The 15549-nt window shown below is 45.3% G+C and overlaps 1 protein-coding gene across 2 annotated transcripts; it reads right to left on the reverse strand.

Moving 5' to 3' along the window:
* Positions 1-6006: 6006 nt before the first annotated feature.
* Positions 6007-7940, reverse strand: LOC120445275. Of its 2 annotated transcripts, none has more exons than XM_039625572.2 (6): positions 7783-7940; positions 7668-7727; positions 7187-7592; positions 7065-7133; positions 6651-7008; positions 6007-6597 (listed from the first exon to the last, which is right to left on the reverse strand). In XM_039625572.2, the coding sequence occupies exons 1-6, from the start codon at positions 7818-7820 to the stop codon at positions 6410-6412; spliced, it is 1119 nt and encodes a 372-aa protein (XP_039481506.1). In that variant the 5' UTR covers positions 7821-7940; the 3' UTR covers positions 6007-6409. The 2 variants fall into 2 exon arrangements, with proteins under 2 accessions (XP_039481506.1, XP_039481507.1); XM_039625573.2 differs by having other exon boundaries at positions 7786-7921.
* Between the last annotated feature and the right edge of the window lie 7609 nt (positions 7941-15549).

Consider the following 15549-nt stretch of genomic DNA (forward strand, 5'->3'; position numbering starts at 1 on the left):
AATCTGCTTGCGATGAAAGCATATTGCTTTCGTAAATAGTATTTACAATCCAATCCATATAGTGCTCGACATTTGTATAAACGCCGACTTCACTGCAAGATGAAGTTCCATAGATGACAATGCCGACCATGAAACTTTTTGGTCAAAGGGGCTCCGGAATCCCCTAAACAAGCGCCCCTGTTTAAACCGCCAACGCATAACTGGGATGCATCGAGTTTAATCCTTAACCTGTCCGTGCAAGACCTTCTATCGAGCTTCATCAGAGTGACTTTTTGTAGAATGTTGCTTCCTTCGCTGAAATATGTTCCGCCCCAACCGGTGGCAGTGAAGTATCGAGCAGTACATGCCACTTGACGATCAATGGACAGGCAAATCGCCCTGACATAGTCTGCAAAAAGATTGTTTTAGTTGTGCTGGTCATACTGGAACTCATACCATGTAGTTACCTGAGATCAATGTCATATTTTTTGTCTACGCTAGTCATTTTGAATTCATCATGAATAAACCGGGAATCGACGTCAATCACTTGGCGACTGGAAATGCAATCCGAAGTAGTGCAGCTCCTGTCGTATTCGCCCAAGACCACTTGTCTAAAAATGAACAATTTCAGTTAAAATTTCCAAAAACTGTTAAGAACATACTTGGACGACATGAGCGAGCCGTCACAGATGGAGTTTCCTTGACCGAGCACCAAGACCATCCAGGGATTGGCGAACCTGTTGGCATCTTCACCTCCAACTACCCGCCGAACTATCGATGGGTGCTTGGTGGTGCCGCAAAGAACACTGATTTAATTGCCTCCGTTAGCAGGATGCTGGATCCTTTCCTTGCCCCAAGAACTAAACACGCTAGTAGCGCTATTTCAGCAGTGAAGATCTTCATGTTTCAAAGAACACTGATTTACTTGCCCATACTCGAGGCATTTGTAGGTTTATAAGCGATAAGAATTTCGATCAATTTGTTTTTTTTTTCTATTTTATATTTTGTTATGAAAAATATAGTTTTTTATTTATTAGTATTAATATTCTAAGCTTGTAGAAAGTAGTAATGATCTCGTGACTTTGAAATCAGACCGATTTGAAGGGGCTTAAGCTCGTGTCACGTTGCCACTTCTGCTCGTGTGCTAAGTTGGCCGTAAATACTTTTGGCCTCGCCTGGTGTTTGGCATTTGGTGTCTGCTGTCTGCTGCCTGCTGCCCAAGTGCCTGGATACTTGGATGCTGGTATACTTGGATACTTGGATGCCGGGATGCTGGGATGCTGGGATGTTGGGAAGTTGGGATGCTTGGATGTTTGAATGTTTGAGGGGCTCTGGTGTCTTACCGTTCCTCGCTTTTTGGCATCTGCTCTTTAGCCCTAAGCTGGGATATGGGATATGGCCGCTCGTTGGTTCGGTTGTTCGTTCGTTGCCTTATGAAATATTTGTGCTGCAACTTTATTTACAATTTTTTCGGTTATTTATTGTTGGCAATTTATGCTTTCGTTATGCATTTTTCGTTTCTTGTATTTGGTCAGTTCTTGCATTCTGATTTATTGGTATTGGTGTGTGCTCTTGTGGGCGTATGTGGAGCCCTATATGAGTGTATTGTCCATATTGAAATGAGCCCACACACGCACACCCACACACCCACTGCGGTGTGTGTATACTCAAAAACCAAACAAGCTGTGAAAGAAGTTTTTGGCAATGTTGCTGGAAATTCGAGAAAATTTCATATTTCTTTTAATTGCTGCTGCAGTTGCAATTAGTGGTTGCATATGGCAATAAGTCACAGCCGTGATGTTTGTACATTTTAAGGGGGCTTTGTACATTTTCACGCTTATAAATGATTCACAGAAAGGTAAACAGATCGATATGTACTCCCTTGTCAAATATGATAGATGATATACATTATCCCTTTTTTCGAGAACGCCCCTGCTTAAACGGTTGCGATTTCTCTGAGAACACCGAACGTATTTATTTTTCATTTTCAATATTCAGGCTGTCTGCTGAATTTCTGGGCAATTGTTTCTGGCATTGTTCTGTGGGCTCTTGTTTTGGCCATGGACAATCTGCAATCAAAATCAAGGAACTTGAGAGATATTTTCCCAAATCGAACATGACACATTTGTTCTGCTCCAACTGTGCCTAATGACGGTTTTCAATCTCAGTTTTTTGTTGGGGATGGGTGAGGATATGATTCGGCCAAGTGCCAGTGAGGCAGTCGCCAGTTAAATGGCAATTCCACCGCAGAGGGCCAAAAGCGTTTTTATCAATTCCTGCAGGCCAGTTAAATTAATGGACGAACCAGAGTCGAGTAATAAGACATCCAAATGAATGCCTTAAGTCTGCACTCGATTGCTGGATTTGACAGCAACCAGACTCAGATGCTGATGCAGATGCAGATACAGTATCTGAGTCTGTATCTGAGTCTGTATCTGCATATGTAAGTGCAATTGAGTGCGTTTCATGCAGTGATTTTACGACTTTTATGCTCTACGCTGTCCACATAAATTGCGTACTGTTTTTCTTATTTTTCGTTGTTGTTGCTCCGACCTCCGACGGTCATCATATATCAATGTCGTTGCAATTGATAATGGAGTGCAGTGGGTATAAAAATCAAAAGCTGGCCTCTGGGCAAACATTTGATCTGACATTTGTTGTTTTCTTGTCTTTTGTCTTATTTATGTTTATTTACTTAATGCCAAGTTATCGTATTTAAATCAAATATTTGACTAAAATATTATTTCTCATAATAAGAAAAATGCCCAAAGCCTTGAGCTGGTCAATCCCACTGCGCTTGTGTGCGTTTGTCAATTTTAAATGGAAAATAATCAAGTCATCACTCCGTTGCCTCTCAATCTGCGCTTAAAATGCCTCTGTGCGGATTTTTGCATTTGACCCCCCGACTCCGCCACTCCATCGCCATCCCGACGGCAAGTGCAATCAAAATTGCAAATACAATAATATGAAAAGCACAATGAAATCAATGGAAATACCTCAAGCTATGTAAATGGGGCAGCTCCATCAACTGAGCAGCGGTCTCCTGGACATGCACACGGTGAGCCCCAGAGCCAACGCCAAATACACGCAGCTGCCCACCACCCACCACCCACCAGCAACCAGTCAGCACCCAAAAGCCAAAATAAAAGCCAAATCAGGCTGGCCAAAAGGAGAAAAGGTCGCCGACCTATTCTTTTGCCATTTTTTGGGCTTTTTCCTGGTGGGTTTTGGCCCTAAGTCAATCGCACTGCTGCTCAAATGAGGAAAATAGTGGGCAATCATTATTAAATGTTAGCTTATTCCTAACAAATAGTTTCCACTTATATTTAAGAGATAATTGTAGTGAGTTTTTAATCCCATTTCTATAAAATACAACATATGAAACGGTATGAATATGTAAGAGTTCGTTTGTAATGGAAGCAGCTATCTTTGCGTGTGTTGCTACCTTTTAAAATGTTTGATGTTGCTCGAGGGCCAGGGTATTTGGCCTTCGTTAAGGATACGCTGGGCATCCGTGCTCCTTTTTTTTTTGGCGCTGCTGATGGGGCTCTGAATGCTGTAGCTGCTGCTAGTGGGACGGCCTCGTAATCAGCATTTGTGGCGCTCGAGGTCATCCGCAAAGTCTGCGGGCGTTGTCGGAGTCGGAGTCGCCGTTGCCGTTGCCGTTGCTGTTGCCGTCTTCATTGTTGTTGCTGTTGTCGTGTTGCATGTGCCACAGCGCGGCAACAACAACGAAAGTTCCGTATGACGCCGCTTCATCTTCCTGTTTGCGGCCGTGGGCAAAGTTCTGGGTTGGCTGGAATATTATAATTACAAGCGAAACAGGCCCCAGAGCTCTGCTCTCCTCTGTTTCGGTCCTGGCATCAGCTTTGGCTTTGCCTCTATCTGTGGCAGCCTCACAGTACACTGTAAACAAATCCTCATGCCAGCTGTATTGTATGAATGCAAATGTATCTACAATTTCATATTGGGTCGCCCATCTATTTCTTTCCGTGCTCACCTGTATCCGAAGCTTTTGCAGCCATGGCGACGAGGTGGAGACACTGGCGACAGCGCGTGGGAGTGAAGATCCTGATAGCCAAATGAAGTCGAACCAGCGCCAAAGGTGTTCGCGCTGACGTTGTGACAGTTTCAGTTACCGTCTGTCTCCGTCTGAAGGAGCAACTGTGGGGCTGGGCGAACGGCGGTGCTGATTGCGGGGGGAGTGGTGTGTGGAGCGGCGAGTGTAAGCCGGTTGCATGCGTCTGTGTCGTACAGCTGTTGCCACTGCCACCGCCATCGCCACTGCCACTGCCACATCCAGAGAGCCACAGCTTGTTGACTGACTGATGCGTTCGGAATGGCGCTGATGAAGAGCTCTAAGCCCGGCTGCAACAACTTCATTTCGGCTGAAGTTCGTGTGAAAATTATTGAGATACATTTCCCCCAGCGATGGGCAAACGTTCGAAAACGAGACGTTGCCCCCCGCAGCAGTTCGTCCCCCGTCTGGTGCCCTTCTACCGCTCCTCTAAGCGGCGGACATTGGCGATTATCTTGTCCACGACTGAGAAACAAATGAGCGTCGTAGTCGCACTGAGCCAGATATATTGCCCCAGGGACATTTGCCGCATTGTTGCTTCAAAGCAGATAGGTTTCGGTCTGTAACTGTATCTGTATTTGTATCTGTATCCGTTTCTGTGAGTGTTTCAAGGTAAGTAAAAGAGTTCCCACATTCACTATATGTGAGAATATCGCCCTCAGTTCAATTGGCATCTATTTTGGTGGGAGCCTTCGAGCCAAGTTGGCTTACTTGCGCCCTGGGAGGGACCGCTAATGGAGCACGGTTTGTAAAATAGACGGAAATGATTTTATCTAGTTAATATATCCAATAAAATATTAATTAATTTGCTGCCCATTAAAAGCTAAAGAAATTTTCTAATAATTAATGATGAGCAGTTTTTCTGAAATCTTAAAAATAATGTTTAAAATTTTTGGAATGAAAGGAATTCCCAAACTTTCCTCTAATCAGTTAATAGCTTCAATATTGCGCTTGAAATAAAATCCCATTATTATAGCAAGCAAAAATATCGCATTACTCATGGCACTGCATAATCTCAAATAAAATACAAAATTCGCAGCTCCCTATTATGAGAAATGTTATTATTGAAAAATCACCATTTATGTTTGTAGTTATTCATCTTATTTTTATTCGCTTAGAAATGAAAACGAGGTGAGCGTAGTAAATAGTGTGTGAATAACATTTACTTCATAATAGTAAATAGTAAATAGGATACAGAGACAAAAAACATAATAATATAATAAACATAATAAAACATAAAAAACATAATAATGTTACATAATTGATGAATACAAATTTGAAATTTCTTAATTAAAGTTTTGGGATAAGTCAGCCTCGTTGTTTTATTTTCTCTAGAAGTGAATTGGATTCCGTTGCTGTCACGCCAGTGGGCAGATTCCATATTCAGATAGTGAAGGAGGATGGCTGAGAATAGGAAATCGCCCGCCGGCCATCCGCATCCGCAAGATACACTTCGCCCCTTGCGCTACGCAGATACAGATAGTCCGCATTGTTGTGTTGTGTTTACGTTGTAAATGGTTGTTGCAACTACCACTTTCAACTGCCTTGATTCCGCTGCCTCGAATGCCTCGAACAGGTTCGATGTTCGCTGCCGAGAAGTATCTGTGACTTACGAGCGTCTTTAGCCGCTCACAAAAATATTTTCAAATTACACAAATTGTGTCATGCCCCGGCCAAAGTTGCAAACTCCGGCCCTCGGGGGTTAATGCCACGGATTAGTCGGCCTTGGGCAATGACATTTATCGAATGTCAGGGGTGTGGAGGATGGTGTGGGGTGTGTGGGTGGTGGGTGGTGGGTGGTGGTGGGGCGACAGGTGGATAAAGAATGGCTATCTAATGTTTTTCCACTTTGCCATTCCTTTGTGGACAATGGAATTTCAATTCGCCGGCGACAGAGTGTTTATGCAACACGCGCTGGCAATTTAAATTTATGCATGAGCATTTTCTAATACCACTTAGAATAACAGAAATAATTTATTATTTTTAACACTTTACAATTTCCGCGGACTCTGTGTGCGCTCTTTTGTGTGTGTGTGTGTGTCTCTGTATGTGTGTGTGAGTGGGCTTTTGCTACTATTTTGGCAAAACAACACAGATTAATATTTGTTTTTCATTTGTTAGCCCGGCACCAGTCGGTCCAGGTGGGAAATGAGGGGCGTGGCAGCGTGCAAGAGGCGTTGGAGCGCGAGTCCTATTCAACACTTTGTTGGGGAGCGAAAAAACAGCCAAAATATCCATTTATAAATATTTTACAATAAATATTTCGCCATTGAAATAGAACTGAATAATAGAGCGCACTGTTGTTATGAAAGTGGAAAATGTTTGGTTTAAATCTTCAAATTCACTGGCCCATCAAAAAATGGGAGCTCTCAGCAGACGCATCAAATAGTAGAAACACTTCATCGGCAGTCTAGAGGTTTTCATTTTGCCCAGATACCGACCTTCCTCGTTCAGATTGTCACTAATATCGTACCACAGGATATAGACCAAGTACGCCAAGGTGGCCAGCAGAAGCAGCAAACTATAGATGTAGTGATCATCTGAAGAAGAAGGATAGTGCTGAATTGATTCGCTCTACCATTAGTTTTCTTACCAATCAGATCCAGCATACGATGAAACTGCTGCTCAGCCCGGATTCTTAGTAGTTTTCCTAAATTTATGTTTTCAATAGTTTGCAGTAGAACTTTCTGATCCTCTTCGCCAAAACTATCCTGATTCTGGTAGTCAGCCTGCTGAACTGCTCTTCCCACGATTGCCCTGAAGGTTTTCTTCGGGTTCTCGGAGTATCTAAAGGAGTCCACATCTTTTTCAGAATCTACTGGTTGTGGTTTCACTTTGACTTTCTGCGTGTTGAGCGTTGTTGGATTTCTTGTGACTTCAGGAGTTTTTGAAGGTAGGATTACTGGTTCGGCACAAAGGGATTCAAAGCTTTCGGGAATCCTGCGTCTAAACTGAAATGGTAAAACATGAATGAAAAAACCACTGATGTATTTCAAGTTTAGCCTACCTTATGATTTGGTTTCGAGTTCAGGGTTCCGACCACATTCTCAGCATATTCCCTATTTCTTTTTTTGATCTGTGAAAATTTGATCAAATATTAAGAAAAACTTGGAGTTGATGTGCTAGTACCCTCTTGCTTGTGACCTCCATGTTGGGAACTGGGGGCATTCTTTTTCTGTAGTATCCCGCGTCCTTTACCTTCATTCGCTCCCTAACTTTCAGTCGCTCCTTCAGATTGAAGGCCCTTTCATTACCCAGACCATTTCGATAGACTATATCCGGGGCTGAATCCCTGCGTCGAATCCTACCGCTTTCATCTGCCCACTCGTTCTCCGAGTGGCCGGCATCCTCCTGATCCATGAGTTGCAGGGACAGGTCATAGAGGTTCTTGCTCTGCGACTGGGCACTGCGCTCCAGGAGGCTGGGAAGTTCAGGGGAAACGGTCAAGTGACGATCCTCGATGCCTCTGACGGAATCGGTGTGTACGAATCCGTTGGGAGTCACTGTGGTGTGACTTGAATAAACCGAAGTCAGTCTACAGTAAAAGGAAGTTTAGAGTATAACTTAGGGTAGAGTTTAGAGTATAACGCAGGGTATTGTAACTACTTACGACTCGGCCACAAATTTTTTGGGCTTGTACAGCTCGATCAAGCATTTGTCATGGTCTTTGCTGAGAGATTTAATCACATGTTGAAATAATGTTATATTCATTGAAATTGACTTACTGCTTTCCTGGAATCACGTGTAAGCGTTGCATTTTCATCAACCCACGTATGATCAAATAAAAATACAAAATTGTACTAAGCTGGCCTACCGGTTGTATTGGCAGTGGGCCAAAAATGTGTTGGCGTTTCTATGTATTCGATTCGAGTGTCAAGGGCTGCTGTGCTGTCGATTGCCTGGGGGCACATTTCACACATTTTCGCATTAATATGCAATTAAAGCGAATAGTTGCAACTAGTTGCAGTGGCAGTTGCAGTTGCGTGCATCGTTAGTTGCGCAGGCGCATATCCTGCGGCAGTTCTCCACGACCCATCCTGGCGATCGCTCGCGGCGCTCCTTCAGCTTCCATCTCCGGCTGTTTCCGTTTCCGTTGCTCCCCTCGCCACTCGCCCCCCGTCCTGGCCGCTCATCAAAGCGTCTAAGTCCTGCGGCAACATTAACACAGCGAAGCGCAAGGACCTCGCTGCCTCGGCCAGCGTCGCTGCCCGCCGCAGGACACTTTTTCACGCAGCGACGCTTTTTCGTACAGTCATCGTGCAGCAAAAGCGGTTCCCATCCGCAGCTCCTTCAACTTGGTTCCGCACTTAGTACATAAGTCTCTGTACATAAACAGATAGACACTGTTGCAAATTGCTAAGCAGAATGACATAATTATTGCTTTGTTTTGAGGTTTTTAAAAACATTTAACAAACATTAATATGAGGTTCAGAAGGTTGGAGTGTTTGGCTATCCTGTGCAAAATATTCATTCCTGCCAAATGCTGCTCATATTTCATATTTATTTTCTGTGTACAACTATCCTAATTCTTATTTATTTAAGTATACTAATTTCCTATCACAAAGCTGACCTTCAAGCTTCTGCCTAAAATACTTTTTGAAAAGAAAGCTGAGTAAAAGCAATGAGTGTACAGTTCGCGAGTGCTATTTTTTTTTGATTAGTTAGTTATTTTCATTCATTTTTTTAGTAAAAGAGCCTTTTTGAAAGTGTAAACCTAACTGGCGGCCATTTGGTATGGCGCAACTAAAATGCAGTTGTTGCTGCTTCTTTCGCTCTTCGCCGTATTTGTCTTCTGCTGCTTTGGAATTGTTGGCGGTTCTTTGCCACCGCCGGCGGCTATTTGAGGCAAGAACTTGGCCCGAGGGCTCCGGCGGACAGCCAAAGCAGCTGACAGGACGCCAGACGACGACTCCACTCCGGCTTTGACTGGAAGAGTTGACTGCAGCCATTCGCTGGCTGCCTGACTGGCTGACTGGCTGGCTTTAATTGCGTTTGATGTTCGCAAAAAGTGTGTGCGTGGGGTGCAAAATAAAGAATTCGAAAGTCAGAAGCCCGAAAATTGAATTGCAATTCATTCAATTCATTCAATTAAAAGGGGCGTACTGGGTGTGAGGCGGCAGATTATTTAGATGCCTAGATACGCACTTTGATTTTGATTTTGTTGCATGCAACTGTCAGTTGCACGCATTTCCAGGCGAATGCATTTGCACAGAGCTATTCCAAAAGGGGGGCGCTTTCGGTGGGTTGGGCCTTTGGAAAAGCCTCGTTTGTTGCGCTTATTCATTCGAATGTTAATTAAATTGTATTTAAACTGCATCGACTTTTGACATATGCCTCGTCTGCGCTGCCTGCTCATTGAAGTGACTAATTTGATCAGAGAAAAAGTCTCGTTTATGAAATGCATATCCTTTGACTGACGAAAAACGGCATTAATATCAACTGACAATTTAATGCTTACCTGCAGTATTAAAATTCATATTATTTAAAACCAAACCAAACCCCATTAGCCAATGAAAAATTTTGTTCTGCCTGTTGTTCTAGAGTTAATACATTACATTTATTATACTATATATTACTAAAAACCAGGATAACTCTCGCGACTTAGTTGACATTTCTACAGACAGGAAACGTCATCAGCAATGCGGCATGTGTTCCGTTGAATTTTTGTATGCACTTCCTGTCGCACGGGAAATTAAAATGCTGCCTATGCCCACGCGGCGTATGTGTAATATATGCCCCAATATTATGCACACTCGGAGACAATGCTCCACCAGCACCGCCAAATGACAGAAGCGGAACGGAACTGAATGCCAGATAAACGGGGGGACTCGTAGTCACCATAATCATAGTTCGTAATAACAATGCCCGGACTCAGAGTTTCAGAGTTAAGAGTCATTAAGCGTCGTTTTATGGGCATTGTGTGGGAGCAGAGGAGCACAACTCCTCCGACGGCTGCCATTCTGTCCAGTACGGTCCGGTCCCGGCCAATTGGTATGCATATTTGGCTATTAAGTGCTGCTCGGAGAGTGCGGGCGAAAGAGTTATCTTCAAGCCACTAAATTGCAGCCGATAAACGCGGCCAAAGCAGGCGGCATTACGGTTAGTAAGGGGAGGGGTGCCACTGGCTAGCCAAAACTTTTGGCTACCCGGCCATCGTATCAGCTGAAAGAAATTTTAATTAAATGTCGCCGCAAACGATGCGGTAATATGCAACCAGTCGAACGTAGAGGAACGTAGAGTAGCAGAACCACAGAGCACCAGAGCACCAGAGCACCAGAGCACCAGAACACCAGAACACCATTACCCATGGGGTGTCGCCGTTATGGGGGCATTATTTTAGCGTTCAATATGATTGCAGCCTGGCGGGCCATGCCATTCGGCTCAATTTATCACAATGCTGCCACATTGTGGTGCCGGCCAAGCCGCGCCGCTTGACCACAAATCAGGATTCGAAAATGATCCTGAGCCTGAGTCGAAGCCTAATGCCGCTGCCGCTTCCAAAGCCTCATGCCTCATGCCTCATGCCGCATGCCGCATGCCGCTGTCAAGCGCCTCGACTGCACTTAATACCGTTTTCTGACTGCCGTGAATTGCATTTTGCATTTCATGTGTCAGCGTTTTTAAGCGCTTTCAGCCTGCGGCACTGACTCCGCTTGGTCTACCGATTTGGGGTCTCGGATTGGGGCGTCCCTCTATTGACGGCTAATTTGCAAAGCGAGTGCTGACCACCTTCTCCCCCCCCAAAAAAAAAGAGCGAGCTCAGCTATTTAATAAGCCAACAATGCGAAAAGAAATCCTAAATCCTTTGGCCCTTGAACTGCCCTGGGTAATGCGATGAGTTGCGAGGGCTGCAATGACCTGGGTTTCGGAATCAGATTGGGATTGGGATTGGCCACTGTTGGAGGTCACAATCACAGTAGCCTTGCAGCCAGGGTGCTCTTGGGGTTCACAGTGGGCACTGGTCATCTATCATTCTGCATTATGATACTTATAATATATGTATATACATTAAGGGTAATATAACCTAAATATATAGTGCTTAGTTAGAAACTGATATTGGTTACTGAAGAACTGACAGGACTAGGTTACTCCTTGTTATATACTTCCCCAGTTTTGGGTCTACCTTCCCTCTGCTGGCAGATATCACTGTACCTTTTACACGTTGAGTTCAAAAATTCATCATTGTTGGCTGCTGCTGCATTGTTGCCAAAACCCGCTGCTGCCGCCGCTACGCCCGCCCGCCCCCTCAGCCAGCATTGCCTTCGCTCCCCGCTACCCCGCTTCACCGCTTCACCGCTTCCCCCCTTCACCGCTTCCCCGCTGCTCCTGCAGCACTGCTTCCCCACTTACCGCAAACCGAAACTGACTGATGCCTGGGAGCTACTTTTGGGATGAAATATTATAATTACAAGCGAATGTCCTGCGGCCAAGGAGGAGCAGGAGCGGATGCGGGGCGCGGGGGGCTCTGCTTCCCCGGAGGGGCGGACGGAATGGGATGGAGCGACATCAGCATCAGCATCAGCCAAGCATCAGGCAGTTCAAATCGCAACTCTCGCTCGCTCTCTCTTTCTCTGTTGCTGTTTCTGTCTCAGCTTCGGTGGGGTTCGGTGTTTTTGCCCTTGGGGCATTCGCATTCGCATGCCCCACCCCCCCCCTCCCCTGGCGGCGCACCCCTTGTTCGGCTTCTTCTTCGCTTGCAACATGTTGGAACGTTGTGTTTATATGGTCCATCCTGCCGGCAAAAGGATCATTTAGATGGCTGTGAGATGATAAGCCTTGAAAACTGGTTTCAATGTTTCCAACATGTTCGATGTGATGCGGCAACAGTTAGGAGTGGGTGGTTGGGTGGCAAGGTGGCTGATTAGTCCGAAAGTGGGGGTCTAACCCGTTATTAATTGCAACCGAATGGCTGGCAGGTATTTATTAAGTTTTTGTTCAATTTCTAAAACTGCCATCCTACGGCCCATCTCATTTTCACTCATTTCATTTATATTAATTTAGTGTGCGTCACTCACACACACACACACATACACTCTCAATCATACACACATTTGTGTCGTGTACATACGGCTGTCAGCTTTATTGAAAATTAGCCTGCAGTTAATTTAGCATACCATTAAATTTCTACATGCCCCTTGTCGTTCTGGGCCCCAAAAGTAATGCATGCAGATTATAACTTAAATATGAAATGTCACGCATTGACAGGCATTTTTGAAAAGTGTGCAGCAGCAACAGCAAAAGCAACAGCAACAGCAACATCAAGTTTTACACCTTGGGGCCAATCCGTTTATGGAACGGAGTCCATGGGTCTCCGAGCTCCGAGCTGGAGAGATGGATATGGATACGGGGACTCACTCGGATCAGCATCTCACGCCATGGGTAGCCATTGCCACAAAAGGCAGGCCATTGCCACAGCAGAAACAGGAATTTATGGGGCCTTTTGTATTTGCTCCGAGGCGAAAGTGTTCAGGGGGGATCCAAATTTGGCTGGAGCTGGGGGATTGGGATTGGTACTTGGACTGGGATTGGGATTGGGATTGGGATTGGGACTGGGCTTGGAAATGGAAACGGGAAAGGTATTCGGCTGTGTCTCTCGTCCAGTCCCCGGGTCTTTGGAGTTGACAAGGGTCACATGCCAAGAGGAGCCAGATGCGAAGAGGGGTTTGGTTTCCACTACCAGAGGCCCAAATAGTTTATCGTCTAATCAGTGTGAAGAGAACAAAGAAATATGTGGGGACTCCAATTAACACTCAACAGACACGAAAGAGACTTTAAACTGAATTAAAAACGGTTTACTACAACGCATTTATATTTTATGAAATTTCATCTTTATTATGAACAAAGCTTAGTTGTTTATTTCAATCAACTTAATGATCAAGTATTGCAATCGTACCGATTCCCTTCTCAAATAGCAAACATTACTTTACTGTGATGCAAAAGTGAGCAAAGCAATTACGAACTATCTGCCGCACTACAGTGGCTCCACCAATTGCTGAACAACTGATTCCATTCAGTGGAATGGTCGCGGCTTCCGTTCAATTGTGTGGCTTACACGCATTCTGCACGTTTTTTCCCTTCCAACATCCGCAACCCTTTCACCTTTCACCTCACACCCTCCAACCCTCCCCCATTCGCCTAAATGCTCGAATGCAGCTCGTTTCCATGTGTGTCAGTTCGGGCGTGTGTGCGTACGAGTGTGTGAGTGTCTGTGTGTGTGAGTGGTAGTGGGAGTGGGTGGCTACTCCTCACGTGTAACAGATGTCTGTAAATTGCTTTACTGACTGACTGACTCGCCAGTTGGCTGTTGGCGGTCGCTTAACTGCTGCTGTTGCTGCTCCTGTTTGGTTTTGTTGTCAGTCAAAGTGTCAGTATGTATGTGGCTGGCTTACAGGTGTGAGTGCAGGTGTGAGTGTGTGGGCGGGCGGCGTTGCACTTATAACTGCATTAATACGAACTTATGGCTCACGGATTTCGAGGAGGAGCCCCATTAGTTATTGCTGCTGCCGCTGTTGTTGTTGGCTCAACACACACACACACACACACATATACACGCGGGCAGTGCGACGGCATTGCTTACAGGTGTGCGGCATTCGCAGCTTGTCAGTGGCCGCGTTTAACGCTACACTTAAACAAACAGCCGCGTGCGTACACAAACATCGCACACATGCAGCCGCTTACGCACACTCACACACACACACACACACGCACGCACGCACGCACACATTTGCACGTCGGGCGGCGCGGCGGAAGTAAGGACAACAACAAAAAGAGGCAGGCAGGTCAGGATGTGGCCGCCTATTAAGTGATTTTAACACTTTGCGCATGAAAATTGCAAAAAGGCAACGGCGCGGCGTTGATAATTATCCCTTAATTGCTTAATGAGCGGCACTTGAGCAGCGCCGTCGACGGAAGCGACGTAAGTTTAATTAATGCCAATTTAATTACGACGCCACACACACACACAAACTTACGCAAGTGGACACAATTATGGGCTACTACTTACCGCTTACCGTTGTGTGGCACTTAAATGCCGCAACTGCCGCAAAGTACTTTCTCACCTACTTTCGTATGCGAATTAAATGGTTTACCTGATGAATATCTTAATCATGCGCATAGTTTATAGGGATAGAAGTATTTAGTATTTTCGAACATTGCTTGGCATTATTATTTCCAATTTTCCAAAAATTCAAATATCTCGAAAATCGCCATTAATAAACACTAATTGCTGCCACATATCTTGTTTATCTAAGTGAACACTGGCTGATAGTTTTGGCCAGAGCTTCAGCCGTCTTGTTTCTGGCCAACACGTAGTTGGCCGAATGTCTCTATTAGCCAGGGCCATAAGTTATTTGGTTGTTTGGCTTGATTAATGTTCACCTGGCCGTGTTCCGAGGAAAACTTAAACCAAACGGGGAAGTTGGCGGAGGGAGGTGACCATTTGAGACCATTCGGACCTCGCTTTGTGGATTGTCAGTGGCAGCTTAGTTTTCGCTCAACCCTTTTCCATTCGCCGGACGACCGACCAACCGACCAACCGACCAACCGACCGAACGGCCGGGGGCAATCTCTTCTTCCAGTGATCTAATCTTGTTATTGCCCTGACCGCCGTCTCCGGATCCAGGCAGGCATTACCCATAAAGACATGCACATACACATCCATACACATGAGAGTGATTTAGCTGATGTGCCAATTCAATTATTTCTACCTACATAGGATTTTTCCACATGGCACCGGCAAAAACATATAAACACCGATAAATGCCATACATACCCGTACAAGCCATGTGGCATATAAAATAGTGAATGTAATTTTATTCACATGTCTGGCCGCAGGCCAATCCGCTTTGCCCGCCGGCAACAAATTGCACAGCAACAGCAGCAACATCAGCAACCCCGGAACCACGGCGCACCTCTCCGCATCTCGGGTGTCGCTCTTTCTTCGTTTGTGTATATAAATATATATATATATATATATGCCACATTATATGCGGGGGGGCAGGGGGTAGGAAAGGGGAGCGGAGCGGAGGGAAGCGGACCAGAGAGCTGAAATCCATCATTGGCGCATGGCCCCGGGTCACATTTGGGTTGAAATATTATAATTACAAGCGAACGCCCGCGGGCAAGGCGAGGAGGAAGGTGAGCCGAAGCTGGAGCTCCGGCGTCGAACATTGGCATCGCATCGCGAGCTTAGCTGGGCTAACAACCACACTGAAACAAAAGTCGGCTATCTAAATAGGATATCAAAGTACTTAAATGAGAATACATGTAGAAGAGTTGAGAACAAATGCTGTGCAAGCACACGCTTAAGATGCACTGCCACATAAACAGTTCTTTTACACAAGTATTAATCAGACACACTTGAGTACCAGCTAGTTTCTCTCAGTGCACGGGTGGTTGGAGGGAACGGGCCAGTTGGACGGGCGATCGAAGTCGCCTGCTGCGGATATGGATACTTAGTTGTGGTGGTTGTGTTTACGTTGCGGCTGATAACA

This window comes from Drosophila santomea, chromosome 2R, assembly GCF_016746245.2.
Source record: "Drosophila santomea strain STO CAGO 1482 chromosome 2R, Prin_Dsan_1.1, whole genome shotgun sequence".
NCBI classification, from domain to species: domain Eukaryota; kingdom Metazoa; phylum Arthropoda; class Insecta; order Diptera; family Drosophilidae; genus Drosophila; species Drosophila santomea.

What these genes read in the sequence shown, in the direction of transcription:
- LOC120445275 (XM_039625572.2), bottom strand. Translation starts at nt 7,820, where the DNA reads ATGAAAATGCAACGCTTACACGTGATTCCAGGAAAGCA. An exon ending in AAAAAATTTGTGGCCGAGTC is followed by an intron (nt 7,593 to 7,667) that starts GTAAGTAGTTAC and finishes CTTTTACTGTAG; the next exon opens with ACTGACTTCGGTTTATTCAA. An exon ending in ACTCGAAACCAAATCATAAG is followed by an intron (nt 7,009 to 7,064) that starts GTAGGCTAAACT and finishes TTACCATTTCAG; the next exon opens with TTTAGACGCAGGATTCCCGA.